Source organism: Macrotis lagotis, chromosome 2 (assembly GCF_037893015.1).
Source record: "Macrotis lagotis isolate mMagLag1 chromosome 2, bilby.v1.9.chrom.fasta, whole genome shotgun sequence".
Taxonomy (NCBI): Eukaryota; Metazoa; Chordata; class Mammalia; order Peramelemorphia; family Peramelidae; genus Macrotis; species Macrotis lagotis.
Window position 1 is genome coordinate 331,776,911 of NC_133659.1, and position 21,762 is coordinate 331,798,672.

A 21,762-nucleotide genomic window follows, 5' to 3' on the forward strand; every position below is an offset into this window, starting at 1 on the left:
GACTTTGGATAGCAAGCTAAGGGGTTATATTTTTATCCAGTAATCAATGGGAAGCCATTGAAGATTGTGGGATAGAGGAAAGACCATAGCTATGCATTCAGGGAAATTATTTTGTTAACAGAGAAGAGACAAGTGGCAGGAAAAACAATTAGCAGGTTAATAAAATAGTCCAGAAGAGAGCTGATAAAGGGTTGCATTGAATGTCCCAAACATGAACAGCTGAAGGGGGAATTGGAGAGACAAGAATGAACAAAAGTGAAATGGCAGAAGAGGAAAAATAGAGTTTAGGTGTTGTAGTAGTAATCTGGATGAAACCCATGGTAATAGGCCTAAAAAGGTTCTGCCATAAAAGCTAGCTTTTCTCTAAAAAGACAATAAAATGGGGCAGCTAAGTGGCACAGTGGATAGAGCACTGTCCCTGGAGTCAGGTTCAAATGTGACCTCAGACACTTAATAATTACCTAGCTATGTGGCCTTGGGCAAGCCACTTAACCCCACTGCTTTGCAAAAAAAAAAAAAACCCTTAAAAAAGACAATAAAACTATCTTTACTTAGTCTAGGGGACTAAAGCTTATTCTGCTGATTTACAGCTTAAAAATCCAACCTTTGGGGTTAGTACTTCTCAGACTTGATGACTTCCCCACTGCTGCCTAAGTGAACATATCATTCCCAAGAAGAGCAGTACCCAATAGGAGCAACCCTCTACCTTTGCTGAGGATCTTTTCCATGTCATTAAATGAACTTTGCTATTAAATGTTGGAGAGTCTACGAGTGAGAGTCTATGCCAGTTCTGAGCCTGAACCACTGGCCTGAGACAGGCCTCATCCCAAACATGGGTCCAGGGTGAGGAATTTAAAATGACAAGGTTCATTCCTGGGAAAGATGGTAGTACCAGCAACAGAAACAAATGAGAGCCTCAGATTGAGATGAGATACTGAATTCAGTTTGGTACATATCTGAGGTACAGGGGAGACATCCAAGTTGAAATCTCCCCTGGAAATGTGAGTTTAGAGTTCTGAAGAGAGGCGGGGCTATAGGGGTGAGAATTTTAGAATTCATAGTATTATCAGCTTTGAAGGGACTTTAGGAATCATTGTCTCTAATCCTCTCACTCCACCCTGAAGAAGACTAATACCTACAGGAATAAAGTGATGGTCCCAGTTCATATCTAATCACCTGCATAAAGGTGATGCCTAAAACCATGGGTGAGTGAGAAAGAAGAAGGCTGAGGGTAGAGACTGGAAGATGAGGATCCCCCAGAAGCAGAGATTCAATTCAAATTCAATTAAAATTTAACATTTATCAAATCTCCTTTTATATGCCAGATACTACTGGATGCTGGGAATGCCGAGAAAAAAATGGAAGCCAACCTCATGTCTTCGAGGAGTTTCCATTCTACAGGGGATAATACAACATAAATATAAGTTCTGATGTGTTATATACCAAATAGCTTTTTGAGAGCAGGGAATGACCACTCAACAATGTTGTCTCTCAAAGGTCATTATAATAATAATGCTAATGTTTGGGACTTTGTCTTTATTTAAGAAAAGTGCCAAGACCTTCTCCCAAACATTAGCAAAGTTTAAAATTAAGTTTTAAGGGGCAAGGGGCAGCTAGGCAGCGTAGTGGATAAAGCACCAGCCCGGGAGTCAGGAGTACCTGGGTTCAAATCCAGTCTCAGACACTTAATAATTACCTAGCTGTGTGGCCTTGGGCAAGCCACTTAACCTCATTGCCTTGCAAAAACCTAAAAAAAAAATTTTTTTTTACTTAAATTTTAAAACACAGGCAGCATTCAGTGACCCATATGGTAGTCTTAAACTTTGGTTTTTTTGTTTTTGCAAGGCAATGGGGTTTAGTGATTTCCCTAAGGTCACACAGCTAGGTAATCATTAAGTTTCTGAGGTCATATTTGAACTCAGGTTCTCCTGGCTCCAGATTCTGTGCTTTTTTTGTAACAAATATTCCACAGGGGGGAAAAAAAAGACAAAAAATTCTTCACAATGAATCAAAAGTTGGTTCAAATTTGATCAAATTTTTAAATGTACATCCAAAAACAGGTTTGAGTTGGGTGTTGGGGTATATGCTGCTATATTCAAGAAAGTTCATTTCCTTCAGTGATGAAAATAAAATTTGTCAGCTTGGCTCAATTTTGGTTCTGCCATTGAAATTGTTTTCACTTTTGCTAGTTCAGATTTTAGATGAGTTTCAGAATCTCCCCCACCATACATCTCTTTTACATTTCTTTGTTAAATTTTCCTTTAAAAAGTTGTGAGGAATGGAGGGTGTTTGGTTTCCACAAGAATGTGAAGGGAGATTGTTAGTTTACATTACAAAGACTGGAATCTGCCTGTATTGGTACCTATGGACAAGTATGTAAGATTAAAAGAACTGGCCCAACCTGATCAAAACCTGAGATTAGATTAGGTCTATCCCATCTAGTTCTGAGTAAATCTAGGGTCTGTGTCCTTCTGCTCAAGGAGGTTTCTGTTCACTCCCCTGATATAAAGGGGATGAATGGAGGTAAATGTATCCATTGACCCTGGCCAATGATTGGAACAAAGCAGGAGGAACAAACCTTTCAACCTGCATATAAGGCCCAGCATTACTATGATTCGGGGCCCCTTTCCTTAAGAGGTGGTCCTTTTATTAAGATGTCTTCATAAAAGACATTTTAATCACTCTGGACTAAGTATTTATGACGATGAAGGATTGATAACAAAAGTCTTTTCATTAATGATTTTACCAATCAAGTTATTTCATTCTTGTTTGCCAAGTGTTCCTTTTCCACCTGCTATAAATGACTAACGTTGATTAAATATAAGGGATACCAAATCGTTATTTCAACATCTAATCTGTTTATTTCTAATTTATTTTAAAGGTATACTGCTCAAAACAGAATTGTTTTTCCAAATTACTAAAAAAGAAACCTAAAAAGTCTTCCCCTGTTAGATTTGCATCATGATTACTTAATACTTTGCCATTTGAAAGGTCTTTAAGCAATTGAACAAATTTATCACCATTTCATAATATTCCTTTTTACAAAAGTCACAGTTTCAATTATCTGTCAGTCACATTTCCCTCTAGTCAGAAGCAACACACTTTTGGGGAGAGACAGGGTGAAAGAGAGAGAGAGAATAGAGGAAGTTGCGGTGGGTGGGGTTAGGATTGAGGGAATAGCAATAGCAACTGTGGTAAAAACTATTGAAGCAATTTCTCTGATGGACTTATGATAAAGAATGCTGCCCATGCCAAAGACAGAGCTGATGGAGTGTGAATATAGACTGAAGCACACCTTCTTTTTCTTAGATTTCTTTCTTTGTGTGTGTGTGTGTGTGTGTGTGTGTGTGTATGAGGGGATGTTTACTTTTAAAACTTGACTATTGTAGTAATGTTAAAAAATTGAAATATAAAAATTTTTAAGAACACGCCCCAAACCCTTTCCTTCATTCTCTCTAATGTGTACTAGCGTGTCTTGTAGTGCCAAGTGACTTGTGGTGCCATTTTTTTTCCTCCTGATTATTTCCTGTTGCAAAAGAGAAATTTCTTACTTGCAAAAGAGACCATTTCAACAGTGTGACAATTTTTCTCATACAAAATTTGCCACAGAGACAAGGAGCCTCTTGCAGATCCCGAGACCCACCGGGGCCCCTATCTCAGCTGCTCCTTGAATTCAGAATCTACTGCTCGGTGTTTGAAGGTCCCTTGTAACTTCCTGCCAGAAAACACTTTCATGTGACAAGGTGACATCCAACTGCTGACAGGTGGGTGATAACTCTGGAGTTTTGCCTTGGCGGTGGCAGCACCGCAAGGCTTTGGTACTCACATCCAACTGAGGTCGATGCAGACAACCCCTTCTGCGGGGTGGGGGAGGGCAGCAAGACTGGGGGAAACTGTAAAACTCACAGTAAATAAAAAGTATTTGTTACACCCCCAGGGAAGGAGTCCGCTCGTTTCCAAAATCACTTGTCTCTCTCCTCTCTGTTCCATGTGAAGCGTGTCCTCAGCCCCCGAGGCTCGCCCTCCCTCCAGCCCGGGCCGGGGAGCCACGGCGCCTCCCTCACTTCCTCCATCACTTCCTCCGGGGCAGCCCGAGTCAGCGCGCCTGCGCGTTCGGACGGCGGCGCAACACCCGGCTGGGCGCGAGGGGGCGCCGTGCGCATGCTCCGTCGTGGGGACCCCCCCCCCCGCGAGGGCTCTTCCGGTCCCGCTCCGTGACGTACGCATGCGCACTCCCCACGCGAGAGGCCGCTCTAGCCGCAGACTGCGCTCGCCGGCGAGGCCTTGTTCCCTCCAAGATGGCGGCGCAGAGGAGGAGCCTGCTGCAGAGTGTGAGGAAGCCTCCCGCGGACCGGCGCCGTCCGGCCTCGGGGCTAGGGGCCGGGATGGTCTGGGCCGGGGGGAGGGAGAAGCCGCTTGGCTTCAGCGGAGGGGGGAAAGGAGCCCCATTAGCCCGGCCTGACGAAGCGCCCCCACTCTCTCCCCCCTCCTCCTTCCCGTTCCCGCCGCCGCGGCCCCTCCCCCTGCCGGCGGAGACCCCGCCCCTCACGTGGCGCGTGCGCGCTGGGTCCCCGCCGCCCCCCATGCCCCTCGGACGCGGTCTGGAGCGCCCCCTGGCGGGAGGCTGCGAGCCGCAACTTGAGCACGCAGGCGCACTGCCGCGCCGCGCCGGTGTCCCGGGCCGCCTGGAGGCTCGCGTCTCGGGGGTCCCCCGCCTCCCGCAAGCTGCGCATGCGCCCTGGGCTGGGCGGCCCACGTGCGCTTGGCGCGGTGCGGTGGGGCCCCGCGAGCCCACCAAGACCCTCGGGGGTACCAGTCCGGCCTCAGACAGTTCACCCAGCCGTGTGGCCTTGGCCAGGTCACTTCACCCCAAATTAGCATTAGTAGTTCCCCTTGTCTCGTTTTATTTGGCTAAATGAATAAAGCCCCCCCTTACATTGAATCTGGCCCCGTCAGTGCTGGGGGGGGCCTCCTTTTACAGAAGAAGATCCTGAGGTCCAGGGAGGAACACTGACTTGGCCACTGCCAATAGGTCCCAGCCCCAGAGCCAGAAGGGACCTCAGAAGTCACCAGGACCCCCAAGAGAGAAACGGAGGCCTGGGGGGAAGGCAGACCTGGCTCAAAATGTTTAAAATAGCATGAACGGGAGGGAGGAGCCTGGTTCTGTAGCTACCAGGGATCTCAGGCCTTATCTAGATTCCTAACTTTTTTTTCTCTTAGAACCTCTTTACACTCTTTTTTTTTTTTTAGGTTTTTGCAAGGCAAATGGGGTTAAGTGGCTTGCCCAAGGCCACACAGCTAGGTCATTATGAAGTGTCTGAGACCGGATTTGAACCCAGGTCCCCCTGACTCCAGGGCCGGTGCTCTATCCACTGCATCACCTAGCCACCCCCACCCCTACACTCTTAAAAATGATTGAGGTCCACTCCCCAAAGTTTTTGCTTATGTAGACCATATTGATATTAGAAATTTAAACATAACATTTAAAAATAGTTATTAATTCACTTAACAATCACTTCACCATCTATCGATATGAATAACATTTTTTTATGAAAAATAACTTTCCAAAACAAAAACTTTCGTGGAAAAAATGACATTGTTTTATGTTTTTGCTTATTTCTGACTTGATAGAAGACAGATTCTTCTATCTGCTTCTGCGTTATGGTAGATTGTTTTAGTTGAAATAGATAAAGAAAATCTGCCTCATGCAGAGATGTAGTTGGAAAAGGGAAGAGGTTTTGTAAAGCTGTTTTAGATGGTTATGGATATTCCTCGAGATTAAATCGAAACTCAGTGAAGGGTAGTTGCACTGTAGTTTCTGAAACCAGACGAGTGACTTGCCACTGTCTTTACACTGACATCCTTGGGATCCATCTTGTGCTTTGAATGAATCTTTTACTCATGAATGAGTTTGTAACCTCAGTATTGGTCATTTGGAAAACATGGGCTTAGCAACCCACCCATCTTCCTAATGTTGATAAGTTTTATTTGTAGAGTATCCCACAGTCAGATTTCTCCAGTTCACCCCCATCTCATCCAAAGCCTTTAGGGACTGGAAAGCCATCAAAACAAATGCATGGTGACAGATTGACATTTTCCAAAATGCTCCTTTTGCTTGAAAATTCAAATTTTATCATTGGCAATAAATGCCACCATTCGTTCTCCTTGAAGTAACAGGTTTTGTTTCATTCATTTTTGAGAAAATGTCTGCCAAATGTGCAAATCTGAATAACCTTAGTTTGTGGGTCTTGGAAGTAAAAATGGTGATCCAGGAAAAAGGGATCTCTGCTCAACTAATCACCCTGGGATGTGCCCCTTATCATATTCAGTATAAAAAGCGTGCACGCAAAGGTCAAGATTTGATAAGATTGATCACTTTTATTGCTTCCTCAAGGCTGTTCCCAAGTGAAACTGACTTTGTCTTCTACTGTGAATGCCAGGCAGGAAAGAACATGGTGGCCCTGTGCCCAGTTTGGTGCCACAGCCTCCGTTTGTGCTCCAGGACCTGCTCTCAGTGCTGATGTTAGCACAGTTGTACCCAAGAAACCATGAGATTCACTAAAGTTCTTCAGCATTTTGAATATTTCAGCCCCACTGTCTTTGTGACCATGTATTCTCAGAAAAGATCATTTATGATCAAGTGGCCCTGATGAGTACATGAGCTTATTCCCATTTGCAGCACAGTCTTTCATTCTCAAATCATATTGCCTCTGGAAGACTCCACCCTACACTTGTGAGAGAAGAATGACAAAAAGCACATGATGTCTTAGTATTATGAGATAATTTAGCCTTGCGGACCCTCTGAAGCATCTTGTGGATCCTCTAGGTCCTCAGGCCACACTATGAAAAATGTGGATCCAGACTAACCTCTTGTTCTGCAGACAAGGAAACAGACCCAAAGACTTGCACAGAGTCACAGAGTTGGAAGAGGTAGGATTTGAACACAGACCTCTGACTCCAGGGGACACACTTTCTCTGTCTATGTCCTGAGCCATTGGGAATGGATGAGAAAAAGCAGAAACTGGATCAATTCAGGTGAAGTGACATTGTGATATAAATGGCCTTGGCCAAAACACTTCCTCTCCCTGGACTTTCTTGTTCCATCTGTAAAATGAGATCAGAGAGCTAGATGATCTCAATCTGTGATCCTTTAGAGTAGGACCTTGTGAATGGAGCTGTGTGTGTCCTTCTTTGGAGGAAACTTGCAGTGCTTGGGTGGGCAGGGTAATAGGTATGCTGATGTGGGAGCATTCCCTGGCAGAATCTGGGCTATTCTCTTGCCTCTTGATGATGCTTTAGTATTTTAGAAATCTTCCACTAATGCAGATTGCAACCTCTATGTTATCTTTAGGAATTCCCATAGCCAAAAACAATTCATCACCTGCATCACAGATCTCTAGTGAATGGTTGAGACTTGCCAAGGTCACAGAGGTGACAAGAGGCAGGATGAGGATCTGGGCCTCAGGCCACAAATTCCAAATTTAGTGATCTTTCCATTATGCCTTTTTTTTTTGTTTTTAGTAGAAAGAATATTGACTTTAATATTTTAATTTCCCCAATTACATGTCAAAGCAAGAAAAATAAAATTGAAAAGAGTTTGCTGGGACGGCTAGGTGGCACAGTGGATAGAGCACTGGCCTTGGCATCAGGAGGACCTGAGTTCAAATTTGGCCTCAGACACTTAATAATTACTTAGCTGTGTGGCCTTGGGCAAGCCACTTAACCCCATTGCCTTGCAAAAATCTTTAAAAAAAAAAAAGTTTGCTTTGATTTGCATCCAGACTCCCTCAATTCCTCCCTGGGGGATAGCATTTTTCACCTTGAGTCCTTTGGGATTGTCTTGGATCATTATATTGTTGAGAATAGTTAGATCATTCACAGCTGATCATTACAGAGTGTTGCCACTGTTGTGTCCTGTGTTCTGGTTGTGCTCACTTCACTTTGTGTCAGTTCCTCCAAGTTTTTCCAGGTTTTTCTGAGAGCATCCTGCTGGTCATTTCTTATGGCACTACTGTTTAGCACTATAACTTTATACCACACTTTATTCAACCATTCCCCAGTTGATGGGCGTCCTCTCAGTTTCCACTTCTTTGCCACTATGAAAAGAGCTGCTATAAATATTTTTGTTCAGATAGGTTTTTTTCCCTTTTTGTTTTTGTTTTTCCTAATACAGACCTAGTAGTGAAATGACACTGGGTCAAAGGGTGTGCAGTCTTGTAGCCCTTTGGACATAGTTTCCACTTGTTCTCCAGAATGGTTGGATTAGTTCACAACTCTCCCATTGGTGCTTTTGCACTGTGTCTCTTGGTCAGCCTTGAGACCAGTACAAGACCATGCTCAGAAGCTTTCTAGGATTATGGGGATGAAAGTCAAATCTGTCCACTCTTGTACTCCATTGGCACACCTGTCTCCTTGTCAGGGTTGTGGTAAAGGGAATTTTGGGGGGATGGGTTGGGGGGCATATTGGACTAGAATACCTCTGAGGCCTCTTCCAACTCTGAGATTCCATAGAATCTCTTAGCCCAGGGGCTTCTCCATGCCATTACTGGATATCTTCATGGAGGATTTTGATAGTAATGGGCTTTGTATAGTCTCCCTGGGAGGGAGGTGCCAGCCCAGGCCTGTATTGACAGGGAGGTAAGAAGTGATTGAAGAGACATTGAGGGAGACAAGGATAACATGAAGAGTAGCCTTGTAAACTCCCAGTCTGGAGCCTTCTCTGTCACAATGTGAGCCTTTATCCTGAGTTTATCTTACACCTTCCTTCCTCCACCCCTCAGTTGTCTTATGAATGTGGGGTGTTTTCACAAATAGTCTTTTTTTTTTAACTTGATAGTCAAGGTGTAAATTGACCTTAGAGTACATGTTCCCAGTTTCTATACTGTTTAGGAGTGTACGATAACCCTTTGGACTGCTTGGGTTTCACGTGGGTGCTGACTGCCTCAGTTGATCAGTTTTGTACATTATGCTGTGGGTGATGTCCTCCTCTGGCACCAGTCAGGGAGCATGTTCTGGGCCTTGGGTCTCCATTGGGACGTGGGTGACTAGGATTCACATCTCTGATGGAAGCAGAAGTCTCTCAGCTATGAAATCAGGGCTCCTTGAAATTGTGCAATGAATAGAGAAGGATTTAGGGAAAGTGCTTCTGAAGTAGACATTTGAAAACTCAATCTTCATTCTAGAGACATGCAATAACAGGAACTTGCTTCATCATGATAATCAGAGCTCAAATTTCAGTTGGAGACCTTCATTTTCCTTATGCAGTTGGGTTTTACAGATGAGAAAACGAGACTAACAAGGCCAAATGGATGTGTCCACAGTTGGAGAATTGGCAGGTCCCAAGTGTGCCACCATTGGCCCTCTTCATAGGCAGAGAGTGCCTCAAGCTCGTCTTGGTGGCACCAGTGCCCCCCTTAGCCAGTTTTCTACACTTCAAATATTACTGCTTTTGAAGCAAGCTTGTGTGTATTTACATTCTCTCAAACCTATGTGTGACAAAGCTATGATTAGTACAGAGACTCGTCATCTCTACACATTTGGATGTGCACATACACATCAGTTTGCACACAGGATGCAAGGATGTTTTCTAGCCATGTGGGTTGGGGTGAAGTGGTGGGTTTTGTGTGAAGACATGTGTAGAAGAACTTTCCCAAAAGTTTTAAGAAACTTGAGAAAGGGGGAACAAGAAGAGCCACTTTGTAGCCTGTGACAGCTAGAATAAAATGAGAACTAGATCGTCTTTCTCAGTTCCACCCCACTTTCTTCCACATGCTTCAGGGAAATGGCACTGTCCTCTGCCCAGGACATGACCAGGCCTTTGGTCATCCATGTAACTTCTCAAACGATTCCTTTTGCTCCCTGCCCAGTCATCATCTGTGGAGAAAGGCAGCTGCCCCCCTAAGAAAGCTACAACAACCTGGATGAAGCAGCAGATCTTAACGGGGGAGACACCAAGGGGACCATCCTGACCATCATCCTCCCTCAGGCCCTGAAAAGAGTCAGCCCAGGAAGTTGAGCCCAAGAGTGTTGGAAGCACCATGGGACCAGCCCAGGACCATCACCATGATTCTGGAGAGATACAACCCAGGGACAGCTCCTTCCTGCTGCAGACCCAGAAAAGAGGGTTCTTATCATCACGGGTTTTGGCCCAGAAAATGAGGACTAAACTAGACCTGGCCTAGTCTAAAGACCCTCCAAAGACTAAGGGACATGTCCAGCTGACTGATCTCTCTTACCAGAATGTGAGCTTCCTGAGGACAGGAACTGCTCCTGGTCTATGTAACTGTATTCCCCAGCCTTCAGCAAACTACTGAAGGATCTCATCAGTGTTCATACTTGTATCCATATGGGACCCCAAATGTGCAGATCCTCCCCCCTTCTTCCCTCCTTCCCACTCTGGTTCTGACTTTTCAAATCCTTCTCTGAGACCTAGGTCGAAGGCTACCTGTTCTTGTGTGAAGATTGCTGATCTTCTCAGGTGGATGGAGTTTTCCTTCCCATGATCCCACATAGCACAATACCCCTTACATCTAACAATCTGTTCTGTTCCATAGATATTGTATTTCCTGTTTGTATACATGCTGTGTGCTCCCAATTAGAGAGAGAAGCTTTGTGAAAGCAAGAAGAATGTCTTTATCTAATGTCTTCATCGCTGCTTAGATTAGTGTCTGTGTGTATGAGTCTCACCACACTAGTGTTGTCAAGCAGATTCCCAGTGACCTCCAGCCCTGACTAGAGATGAGGCCATGTGCTGGGGAGACAGACCATTTTACTTAGTCACCATCTCATTAGATCCCATGGATTTAATTGCTATGTTGGTAATTCTCACATCTACTTTTCTTGCCCCAGTGTCTCTGTTGACCTCCAGTTTCTCATCTCCAACTGTCTTGGAGACATCTTGATCTGGGTATTCCGGAGTCATTTTATTTGGGTTTTTTTTTGGGGGGGGGGGAGTTAAGTGATTTGCTCAAAGTCACACAGCTAGGCAGTTATTAAGTGTCTGAGACTGGATTTGAATTCAGGTCCTTCTGACTTCAGGACTGGTGCTCTATCCACTGTGCCACCTAGCCACCCCAGAGTCATTTTAAATACACTCTGCCTAAAACTGAATTCATTATCTTTCCCCCTAAACTTCCTCCAGCCTCCTTTCCCTCTTACTGTAGAGGACAGCACCAGCTCCCATCCCTCCAGCTGCAGAGATGAAGTGGACAGGCCTTGAAAACAGCTTGGATATGGGGAATGAGAAATAGGGACAGTAGGGGAGGATTATGCTCAGTCTCCTGGTTTGTTTTATAAAGAGAAAGACCAGCCTAGGTCAGTGACAAAAGAGGTGCTGTATGTCCTATTTTTCTTGTCTTTCACTAGGAGCAGCAGCCAAGTTGGACCGATGACCTGCCTCTCTGCCAACTCTCTGGGGTTGGCTCTGCTCCAAATCGTACCTATTCTGTGGATGGCAAGGGCACCGAAAGTCACCCACTGGAGGACAACTGGCTCAAGTTTAGGCAAGTAGCTTGGATTGCCTTCCTCAACTGGGAGGGGAGCCCCCAAGCAGAAGAATGACCTCTGGAACCTGCCCAGGGGGAGGGGGGTTGTATCAGGGCAGAGGTCACAAGGACAGGAATGTGGCAGAGGAGCACAGGTTCATAAGATGTGCCGTTCACAGGGACCTATGTGGGCATCAGATAGAATCCCTTTATTTTACTCATTTACAGGAAACTGAGGCTCAAGGAGGGAAAAGGAATTAGCCAAGATTCCATTGTCATTATGTTGCCCCCAATTACATGCAAAGGTAGTTTTCAACATTCATCCTTTTGCAAGCTTTGGTATTCCACATTTTTCTACCACCCTCCCTCCCCGTGATAAAGGACAATCCAATAGAGCCTATCCATGTACAATTGTGTTTGACATGATTCCATCACCAGTAAGTCCTTGAGCCAGGCTGTGACACTTGGCCTACTGATTCTCAGTCGTTTTCTTCTCCCTGGTGTGGGTGATGGGAGAGCTGCTCCAGGGCTGGTCTGCCTCCCCCATGTTGGGTGGGCACAGGGCTAGAAGCTGCTGACCCAAACCTTCTCTTCCTGTTAGGAGCGAGAACAACTGCTTCCTCTATGGGGTCTTCAATGGCTATGATGGCAACCGAGTGGCCAACTTTGTGGGCCAGAGGCTCTCAGCAGAGCTGCTGCTGGGCCAGCTGAATGCTGAGCATAGCGAGGCTGACGTGAGGCGGGTGCTGCTCCAGGTAAAGGCCCCCGAGGAGAGAGAACCGGGGGGCCAGGAAGGGGATGGAGCAGTGGTGTCTCATTCCAAGAGAATGCTGCTGGCTAATAGCAGTAGTGATCTCCCTGACTCCACTTGTTATGGTCTGCCTTCCTGCTTGGAAGGGATCTGAGAGGTCATCTGGGACCACCCTTCTGTGCTCTCCTGCCACAGGCTCCTCTTCTCCCCATGCTCTGTTATCTTTCCCCACTAGCCTCAGGTGCAGAAGTTTCCCTTCTCCTTGCCAAGACAAACCCCCTCTCCTGCTATCCTTGTTAGCAGATGCCCCCATACTATCCTTCCTCTCTCTGTCCTCTTCAAACTCTCCCATATCACTGACTCCTCCAAGCATCCTTGCATCTGAGGGGACCAGCAAAAGCGTCCTCTGGAACATGGTTCTTGGTCTCTTCTCTCCTAGAAGGAAGAGAGAGATTCTGGGAAACTCCAGTGTGGGGAGCGTTGGTTGAGGAATAATTGAAGGGAATGCAGTATTCTTGTGCCATAAGAAAAATGAAGAGAGGTTCAGGGAAACCTGGGAGGACATGTATGAATTAGTACAGGGCCAAGGACTTGGAGATACAAAGAAAGGCACAGACAGTCCCTGCCCTCTACGGCTCCCCATCTCATGGAGGAGATGGGGGAAATAGCAGTATGCTTCCCAAATAGATTTCAGTTAGACCCCCTGCAGAAACTGGATTCTACACTGAGTCTGTGCATCCTCCATTTGAAGACCATTAGTGATGGAGAGCTCACTAACTGATCTAGCTGTCCTTTCTACTTTTGGACAGTTTTCATCGCTAGAGTTTTTCCTCATGTTGGACTGAAAAAATCTCTCTCCTCAGTTCTCCCTCACCCCTGTTCTGCCTCTCCCCCTGGAGTCAAGGAGAATGAGCATCTCCCTCTTCCCTAAGCCGGCCCTTCAGGCAGATGAAGACGTGACATGCTCTTGTCCCTGTAAGCTTTCTCCAGTTCTTTTGGCCCAGCTGTCCCCAGCATCCAGGGGGGTGAGGGCATTCTTTGTTTTTAGGATTGTGACTTTCCAGGCCCATGGCTCAATGACCCAAGTGGATATGAGGTTCCTCATCTATCAGAGCCATCCTTAGGGTAACCCTGAAGATGTAATCAGGGGCTTTTCTAAGGAAAGAATTTGGGGACTTAGTGAGTGCTTCTGAAGCTGGCCCACTGGTGCTCTGACACTTTCCTGTCCTTTGCCCGCCAGGCTTTTGATGTTGTGGAAAGGAGCTTTCTGGAGTCCATTGATGATGGTTTGGCAGAGAAAGCAAGCCTCCAATCCCAGCTGCCAGAGGTAACAGCTTCTTTCTCCCCCACCTCCCCCCCCCCCCCAATCAGGAGAGGACAAGCCTAGGGTCCCCAAGCCTCTCCATGGCTTCCTATAAGGTCACCAGCCTGATTGATTGGTTGGACTTTTTGGTGCCCAAAGGGATAGCTAGCCCAGCTGTCTCATCTTACATGGGTAGAAACTGAGACCCAGAGAGGCAGAAGATCTCGCTTGAGCTCATACAAGTGTTTAGATTCCTCACCCTTTCTTGTCTTCCACGTGGTCTCTCCTAGGCCTGCAGCCCTGGCAGGGCAGTCATTCTTGGGGGGGGAGTCCATGCTGTGCTGTGATGCCAACCTCAGGCCCAGTGAAGTTTGGAAGAACTGGTGGGACAGCTGGATTTGTCTCAGGCTTCTGGGCCCTCTCTGTGTTACAGGGGGTCCCTCAGCACCAGCTGCCATCTCAGTACCAGAAGATCCTGGAGAGATTGAAGGTGTTGGAGAGAGAGATTTCTGGTGGTGCAATGGCCGTGGTAGCTGTCATTCTCAACAACAAGCTCTATATCGCCAACGTAGGTGAGTCTATACCTAGGGGTGGGGAGAGTGAGAACATAAACCTGGGAAAGAACAAAAGCCAGGACCATTTGCTGAGGATCTGGTGCTTCAGGTTCAACTTTTGCCAAGGCCATTTGTGGGTGTGCTTCTGAGGCCTTGCCCATTCTGAGGTCTGGGCTTTTCATAGAGAGGACTGATAGAATCACCCTTGCTCTCTAGAAAAGGTGGGGGGCTTCTTTGGTTGGAGAGACAGGGACTGCAGGCTTGGAATGCCACAGCAGCCAACAGAGGTCATTTCCCATGAGTGCCCGCTCAGGTTTCCTTACCTTTGTTTCCTGCTCTATCACAGAACAAGATGAGAAGTAGATTAAGGCATGACCAATAGAAAAACAGGATCTCAAAGAAAGAAAATGGTGGAAAGTTCGATTTTTAGTGGCAGGTTTCCTCTGTTGGGCTGGATTTGGAGACAGTCTCCTCCTGAGGGACATGAGTGATGGTTGCCCAATTTTTTTCCCCCTCTTTTTACACAGCAGCTGTGTATTACGTATGTAGAACTGGGTCTGGTATGCCTGCCTTCTCTCTCCACTCCTTCTCTTTCTCTCTCCATCCTTTCAGTTTAATCGTTTCCCCTTTCGGATCCGCCCTTCCCCTCCCCATGACTGGCTTCTGACGTGACTCTTTTGGTCCAGGTACAAATCGGGCTCTACTCTGTAAGGCCACTGGAGATGGATTGCAAGTGACCCAGCTAAATGCCGACCACACCACCGAAAACGAGGATGAGCTTTTCCGCCTGTCCCAGCTGGGTGGGTCTCCACTGCCCTCTTGTCCCCTGCAGATGGGCTGCCTGGGCATCAGGCTGACCATGGGCATGGGTGGACTGCTAATGCTCCTCCTTCGGGAATGCCCTGAATGGGAGATGAATTGGGATCCTAATGGATTCACATTTCTGCCTCATCCAATCGGGGACTTGGAGAAGCCGGAGCCCTCCCCCTCCACCAGAGCAGTCTTGGGGGTCACTGAGAAGACCTCAATAGCATCCCTTCCCTTTCCCATTGCTACCACTTTAACTCAGGATACCTTTTCTACTCTTCCCTGTGAACATTTAGAACATCAGTTGGCCAAACTTGCTGGTCTCCAGACCCTGAACATACTTAAAAATTTCTGAGGACCCCAAAGAGCTTTTGTTTCTGCTTGCTATGCTAGGAACCAAAGCATCTTAATATTATGAAAATAGTTTTGACCTCGCAGACCCTGTGAAAAGGTTTCCAGAAGCCCTCTGAAGCCCCAGACCACACTGTAGAACTTCTGACTTAGAGGGATCTGTGGGCTTTTTTTTCCTACCTCTGGCAGGTTTGGACGCAGGGAAAATCAAGCAAGTGGGGAGCGTGGGTGGCCAGGAGAGTACTCGCCGTATTGGAGATTACAAGGTGAAATATGGCTACAGTGACATCGAGCTGCTCAGGTAAGGAGAATTTTTTCCCCCCGACCAGTCTGCACTGCCCAGCCTGGATGTAGTCTTGAGGCGAGTGACTGTTAATGGGCATCGACTCTGGCCAGGGTGGGCAGGGCCTCTGGGCTGTGCTGTCTGGGGGCTGGGTGGAGGAAGTGGGCAGGTGACCCTGAGGACAGGGAGCTGGAGACCAGACCCCCACAGCAGGACCAGGATCGTGGGTGACTGGCAGACAGGCCGAGTGAGGCAGGGGTCAGGAACGCCTTGGAGCAGAGCATGCCATCCCAGGTTGGAGCAGGGGCCCTTGGAAGACAGCTCTGGCTTGGTGTCCCCTGGGACCTTGCCTTTGGCCTTCTGGGTCCCTCTGGTCATGTCTCTTGATGCCCTTACCAGGCTCTTCCTCCCCTCCTCCCGTTTCCTTCCTTTGTTTTTGTTTGGGAGATGACCCGCCATGAAAGCCCATGAAATGACTTCTCAGAATTAAGTGTTCCCTACGGCTCTGTCCTGACAGCACTGCCAAGTCCAAGCCAATTATTGCTGAGCCAGAAATCCACGGAGGGCAGCCCCTGGAGGGCGTGACCGGCTTCCTAGTGCTCATGTCCGAAGGGCTCTACAAAGCCCTGGAGGCAGCCCATGGGCCGGGCCAGGCCAATCAGGTGAGTGCAGTGTCAGGCCAGGATCCCAGTGACACTTGAGCTTTCTTGGCTGGTGACATTTAGATCCACTTGGCTGAGTGCTCAGTCCCTGGTGGTCGGCAGAGAACAATGGGAGTGGCTATTGGAAAACAAACCTCCTTTCCAGGCCTAGGCCCCCCAAATCACTCATGTTCTCTGAGACCAGTCCCCATACCCGGGCTGATCTGTACATATAGGACAAGAAAACGAAACCTACAGCTCTAGGGGGAGCAGGACCCCTGAAATGGGGATGGGACTTAATCTTCATCCCTGAAAACTAGTGAGAGGAAGGATGGCAAAAGGCCAGGAACCAGGGCTGGGAGCCAGCCTTGACTTCCTCCTCTGAAAAACAAGTTAACAATGCTTGGTGAGGGTTCTTGCCTGGGACTGACCGCCTACGCCTACCCTAAAAGTCCACCCTAAAGAGCTGCCCAAAGGGGTCCCCACTCCGCCCCACAGAAGCAGCCGCAGCCACAGCCCAGTCACTGCTGGGCAGCAGCTCTTTGGTCCTGAAGAGCCTTGGGCCCTCAGGGAGGGAGGAGACTTTCCCAAGGTGACCCAGCCAGGACCCCTGTCTTCCTGGCTTTGTCTCCAACCTGCCACCCCCCATCTTCTCTTCAATCCATCCAATGCCCTTGAGGGTGAAAATCCTGGGATGCAGAGACCTAGGGTCTTTTCCTACAGGCCCAGGAGGCCAGGGCTCCCAGGAAGTTCAGTGCAGAGCAGGGTCTCCTCCCACCCTAAGGTCAGTGCTTTGCCAGCCTCCTGTAAGAAGAGTCTGGTTAGCATCATGGCTCTCTCCACTTTATGGATGAGACAATGAGACTCCGAGGGGGAGCCTGGCCCACATCCTGGCCTGCCATCCTGGTCCAGCCATTTGCTGCCCTTCGAGCAGGGACCCAGGAGACCCCGGTCCCCAGAGCCTCCCCATTGGCTTCTTCCCCCAGGATCCCAAAAGGAGGAGGAGGAGGAGGAGGAGGAAGAGGAGAATGATAGTAGCGAGCATCATCATAATGCTGGTGATAGATACCAAGGATATGAGAGCAGACCCTGGGCCAAGTGCTTTTCACAGGAGCCCTGGAGGGAGGGGCTGCTATTGTTCCCTTTTATAGATGAATCAAACTGAGGTTCAGTGACTAGCACAGATGGGGTCACAGATTTGAACTTGGGACCCCATGCTCTGTCCATAGACTACTCTGCCAGGAGTCCCTTTGAGGCAGCCTCAGGGCTCTTCTCCCAGACTCAGTCCTTTTTCTGCATCTACGTCTACACAATCCTTATGCTTCTTCCTCCTAGGAGATCGCAGCGATGATTGACACAGAGTTTGCCAAACAGACCTCCCTGGATGCTGTGGCCCAGGCCGTGGTGGACCGGGTGAAGCGGATCCACGGGGACACTTTTGCCAGTGGTGGGGAACGTTCAGCGTTCTGCCCCCGGCATGAGGACATGACCCTGCTGGTGAGGAACTTTGGGTACTCGCTGGGCGAGATGAGCCAGCCCACCCTGACCCCAGCCCAAGGTAGGCCTGCCTCGGGGGCTGTGGCCGGTGGACATGAAGGGTTCCCTCTCCTGTCTGTGTTCGGTTTGATCTGGTGCTTTCTTCAAGACAGTCCTCCTGGGGGGGGGGGGGGCCTTCCACCCCCTTGCTTGGGATCACTCCGCTTTTGTCAGCTCCAGGCCTGGACCCATCAGGTGTCCTGACCACAAGGGCTGGGTTCTGCCCTCCCCCATTCTCTCCCCCTTCCCCCCAGCTCCATGAAGCTTGGGGCTGATGATCCTGTTTTGGGATCCATCACTTGATTTTTGAGACAGATTATTACAGATGTGAGGTACAGCCAAAGGTTCAGGTTATTCCTGTGACTCTAGTCCTGAAGTTTTGAAAAGAGGGTCAGAGTTGGTGAGACCAGGGTGGGAGCCAGTCACCCTTGTGTTTCAGCACTGCTGGGAATGAACTGTCTGGACCGACCCCTGAGGCTGGGCAGGAGCCACAGGGTCCAGTAGAACGGGGGAGGGGAGATCCAGCCTGGACTGAGCCGTTCCCCCTCCCCCTCAGGGCTTCCCGGTCTAGTCTGTCCTTCATGACTCGGGCTCTAGACCTCTTGGGATAGCCTGGACCTCTTGGGGTAGCCCATGGATTTCTATACAGACATGTAGGAATGTTTCTTAGCCCATGTCACAGATGAGGTCTCTGGTGATCACTGATAACAGCCCACAAATGTTCTCACCTTGGGATTCTGTGATCTCCTGGGAACCTCCCCACTCTCAGGGTGCTGAGGAGGAGGAGCCTGAGGTGTAGATGAAGGAACTTCTTGGGGTCTTCCAGGGAAGCCATTTCTGAGGTAGGATTGACCCTATGGCATCCCCACCTTCCTCCTGCCTCCCTGGCCCACAACTTTCTAGACCCTTCCCTGCGTGTATCCTTGCATCTGCTGTGACCCGTCCTTTCAAGGTCGTGGAGGCCCCCCCCACGACCAGCTCCCCTTCTTTCCTCCCACATCTGATCTCTCTGTTATTCCTTGCCCAGCTCAGGCCCCTGTGAGCAAGTGGGCATACCAGGGGCTTGGTGCCAGCCTGGTGAATTCTTGGCATTTTTGCCTGTTTTTATGACTGTTCAGCAGTTGTCTGTGTTCTGTGGTGGGAGATCTCGGGGTGGCCCTATGGTGACCCCTTGGCCCCAGTAAAGTGGGGACCCTGTTACTTTATGGTATGCCTTGGAAGACTATTGTGAGAATTGGGGGGGTGGCTAGGTGGTGTAGTGGATAAAGCACCGGCCCTGGAGTCAGGAGTACCTGGGTTCAAATCCAGTCTCAGACACCTAATAATTACCTAGCTGTGTGGCCTTGGGCAAGCCACTTAACCCCATTTGCCTTGCAAAAAAAAACCCTAAAAAAAAAAGTTAATCCATGAATGTAATCACTTAAGAGAGCTAATGTGTAAATATGGAAATGAAAAAGAAGAGAGAATGGGGCAGGAGAGCCTCTTCAAAACCAGCTCTTGTGACCCCCCCCCCTCCCCAATGAGCATCATGGTCTCTCCTCACCTCAAGCACCGTTGGGGCTGCTCAGGGGTTGCCACACTTAGTGCCGTCTTCCAAGAGTTTGGGGGGAGGGCATTGTTTAGGAGCCATCCACAGGCTTCATTTATGTTGGGGGGGGCATCCTAGCAGACGGGAAGTCCCCGCTCAGGTCAGGGCTGGGCCAAGGGTCCTGATGCTGGGGCTTGTGGTGGGGAGGAGCCATGTGTTAGGGGCTAGGCAGAGGATCTGCTCCCAAGACTGAGTCTGTGCATCTCTGTTCTAGGAGGACGTGTCTACCCTGTTTCAGTGCCTTACTCCAGTGCCCAGAGCACCAGCAAGACCAGCGTGACACTCTCCCTGGTCATGCCCTCCCAGGGACAGATGGTCAATGGTGCCCACAGTGCATCCACCCTGGATGAGGTGACACCCACCCTGACCAAGTAAGTCCAGCTGGGCTGCAGTGGCCTGTGGAGGAAGCCTGGGCCTCTCCTCCTCCTGGACTGGGCCACTGCTTGTCTGGGCTCAGGACAGGCAGCAAGGCTGTTAGTGGTGCTTTTTCCTAGTTTTCTGTCATTGGTTCTGGGTTCAAGGCCCAGACAGGGAGGACGTGGTCTGGACTGGATTTGGGACCACAGCTAATCCTCTGCTTGGGAGTCCAGTGTCTGACCTGTCAGTGACTGTGCCCAGCTCCGATGCAACCTCCTGGGCCTGTGTAGGCATAGTCCTTGATAGTGTCTAGAGCAGGGGCCAAGCCGGGAGCCTTGGGGGTCCGGTGTGAGGCAGGGGCCCCCCAGAAGAGCAGAGCTGTCTGACAGGTTTTGTTGAGCCTGGCCTCCTGCCTGGCGGGGAATGTTCCTCCTCTCCTCACATTCCATTCCCCTGCAAGAGTGGGGATGGCTCCCCAGCCCACTGCAGGGACGGTGGCCTGAGGAAGCCGCCTTCTTTCTGCCGGCCCACTCTCAGCGGGATGCCACCAGTGGAAAGGACATCTGGGTGGGGAGTGGCCAAGCTTCCCAGCTCTTCTAATTTGGTGCCCCAGACCCAGTGGGGGGCCTCTGAGCAGCTCCCAGCCCCCTCCCTGGGGAGTGTCTGAGGAGGGAGGGTCCCCTGGGCATTTGCTCTCACTTGCCTCCAGATCCCCTCTGACCGGATGGTCTCTTGGGTGGTCTTGGGATTGGGAGAGACTGTATCTATCAACTTCTCTAGAAATCACCATTTTGGTGTCCTCCCTCCTGTGAAGGCTGAAGAAAGGTCTCTCGCTTCCCTTCCATTGGAGGTCACAAAATGCACAGAATTCCTTTAGAGAGGAACCACCGGCCCTGGAGTCAGGAGTACCTGGGTTCAAATCCGGTCTCAGACACCTGATAATGACCTAGCTGTGTGGCCTTGGGCAAGCCACTTAACACCACTGCTGTGCAAAAAAAAAAAAGGTGGGGGGACCTGGGAAAGAAGGAGACCCTTTGGTCGTGGCCTGGAGGGTTCTATGTGGTCCAGTTGGGAAGAGGGCTCATCCTTTCTCCCTGTGGTCTTTTGCAGCCAAAGCCCGACCATGACCCTCCAGTCCACCAACACCCATACCCAGAGCAGCAGCTCCAGTTCGGACGGGGGTCTCTTCCGCTCTCGTCCCTCTCACTCCCTGCAGCCCGATGAGGACGGTCGGGTGGAGCCCTATGTAGACTTTGCTGAGTTTTACCGTCTCTGGAACATGGACCATGGGGAGCAGGGGGCCGTCCCGGTGTCTTAGTGATGAAGAGGGCGACTCCAAGAAGGGGAAGGATGCTAGAGGGAAGACTGTGGGGTCACCTCCCCCTGGACCCGATCCACTGGGGACCAGTGACAGGCCCTTCCTCCCTGAGGCTTGGGCCTCTCTCATGAAGCTGAGGGGTCCTTGCCCTCAAGTTCCACAGATGAGCTCTGCAGGGCTCGCCTGGTACAGTGGACCTGGGTGGAGACAGAACATTGGGAGCAAAGAACACCAGCCTGCCAGGCTGCCCCCTCCCCCCCAAGCTGGGTATCTCTGGGAGCCAGTGCCTCTCTCCCAATAAACGTTCCTTATACCACCTCCTGCCTCAAGCTTGTGTGCGCTCACCTCAGCCCTCCAGAAGGTACCATTGCCCCCCCAAAGCAGCTCTTTCCCTAGGGTACCTTGAGCAGGAAGCTCTTGGGGGGCCCCTCCCCACTCTCCAAACCCAATTTTTTCTCAGCTCTCATTTGAGGTGAGCCAAACATGCCAGCATTTCTGCCCTACCAGGCCCTGGGGTAAGCCTATGGGTAGTTTTCATGAGCAGGGCCAGGTGCTGGTGTGCCAGCTGGGCCAGGGAAGCACCTTTGAGTGTGAGACCAGAGCTGAGGCAGACCCATCCTGGGGGAGTGACCAGTCTGACCCTCCCACATCCCCACTCCTAGTGCTCATGTGGACTCTGCTAACGGGCTTCCTGTGCTGTCTCTGCCCTGTCTGGGCCACCCTGGGCACAGCTGCCAGAGCTACATTCCCGATGTGTGTCTGATTGTCACCCTTCCTCAAAAGCCTTCCA

General features: G+C 49.4%; 1 protein-coding gene across 2 annotated transcripts; it reads left to right on the top strand.

The window, feature by feature from the left end:
- Positions 1-4,227: 4,227 nt before the first annotated feature.
- On the top strand, positions 4,228-21,432 carry TAB1 (TGF-beta activated kinase 1 (MAP3K7) binding protein 1). 2 transcript variants are annotated; one of them, XM_074226966.1, is made up of 11 exons: positions 4,228-4,331; positions 11,365-11,501; positions 12,085-12,238; positions 13,475-13,561; positions 13,971-14,109; positions 14,778-14,891; positions 15,439-15,550; positions 16,050-16,194; positions 17,509-17,731; positions 19,512-19,668; positions 20,765-21,431. In XM_074226966.1, the coding sequence occupies exons 1-11, from the start codon at positions 4,299-4,301 to the stop codon at positions 20,970-20,972; spliced, it is 1,509 nt and encodes a 502-aa protein (XP_074083067.1). In that variant the 5' UTR covers positions 4,228-4,298; the 3' UTR covers positions 20,973-21,431. The 2 variants fall into 2 exon arrangements, with proteins under 2 accessions (XP_074083067.1, XP_074083068.1); XM_074226967.1 differs by lacking the exons at positions 4,228-4,331; positions 11,365-11,501 and adding an exon at positions 11,515-11,788 and having other exon boundaries at positions 20,765-21,432.
- Positions 21,433-21,762: the final 330 nt, after the last annotated feature.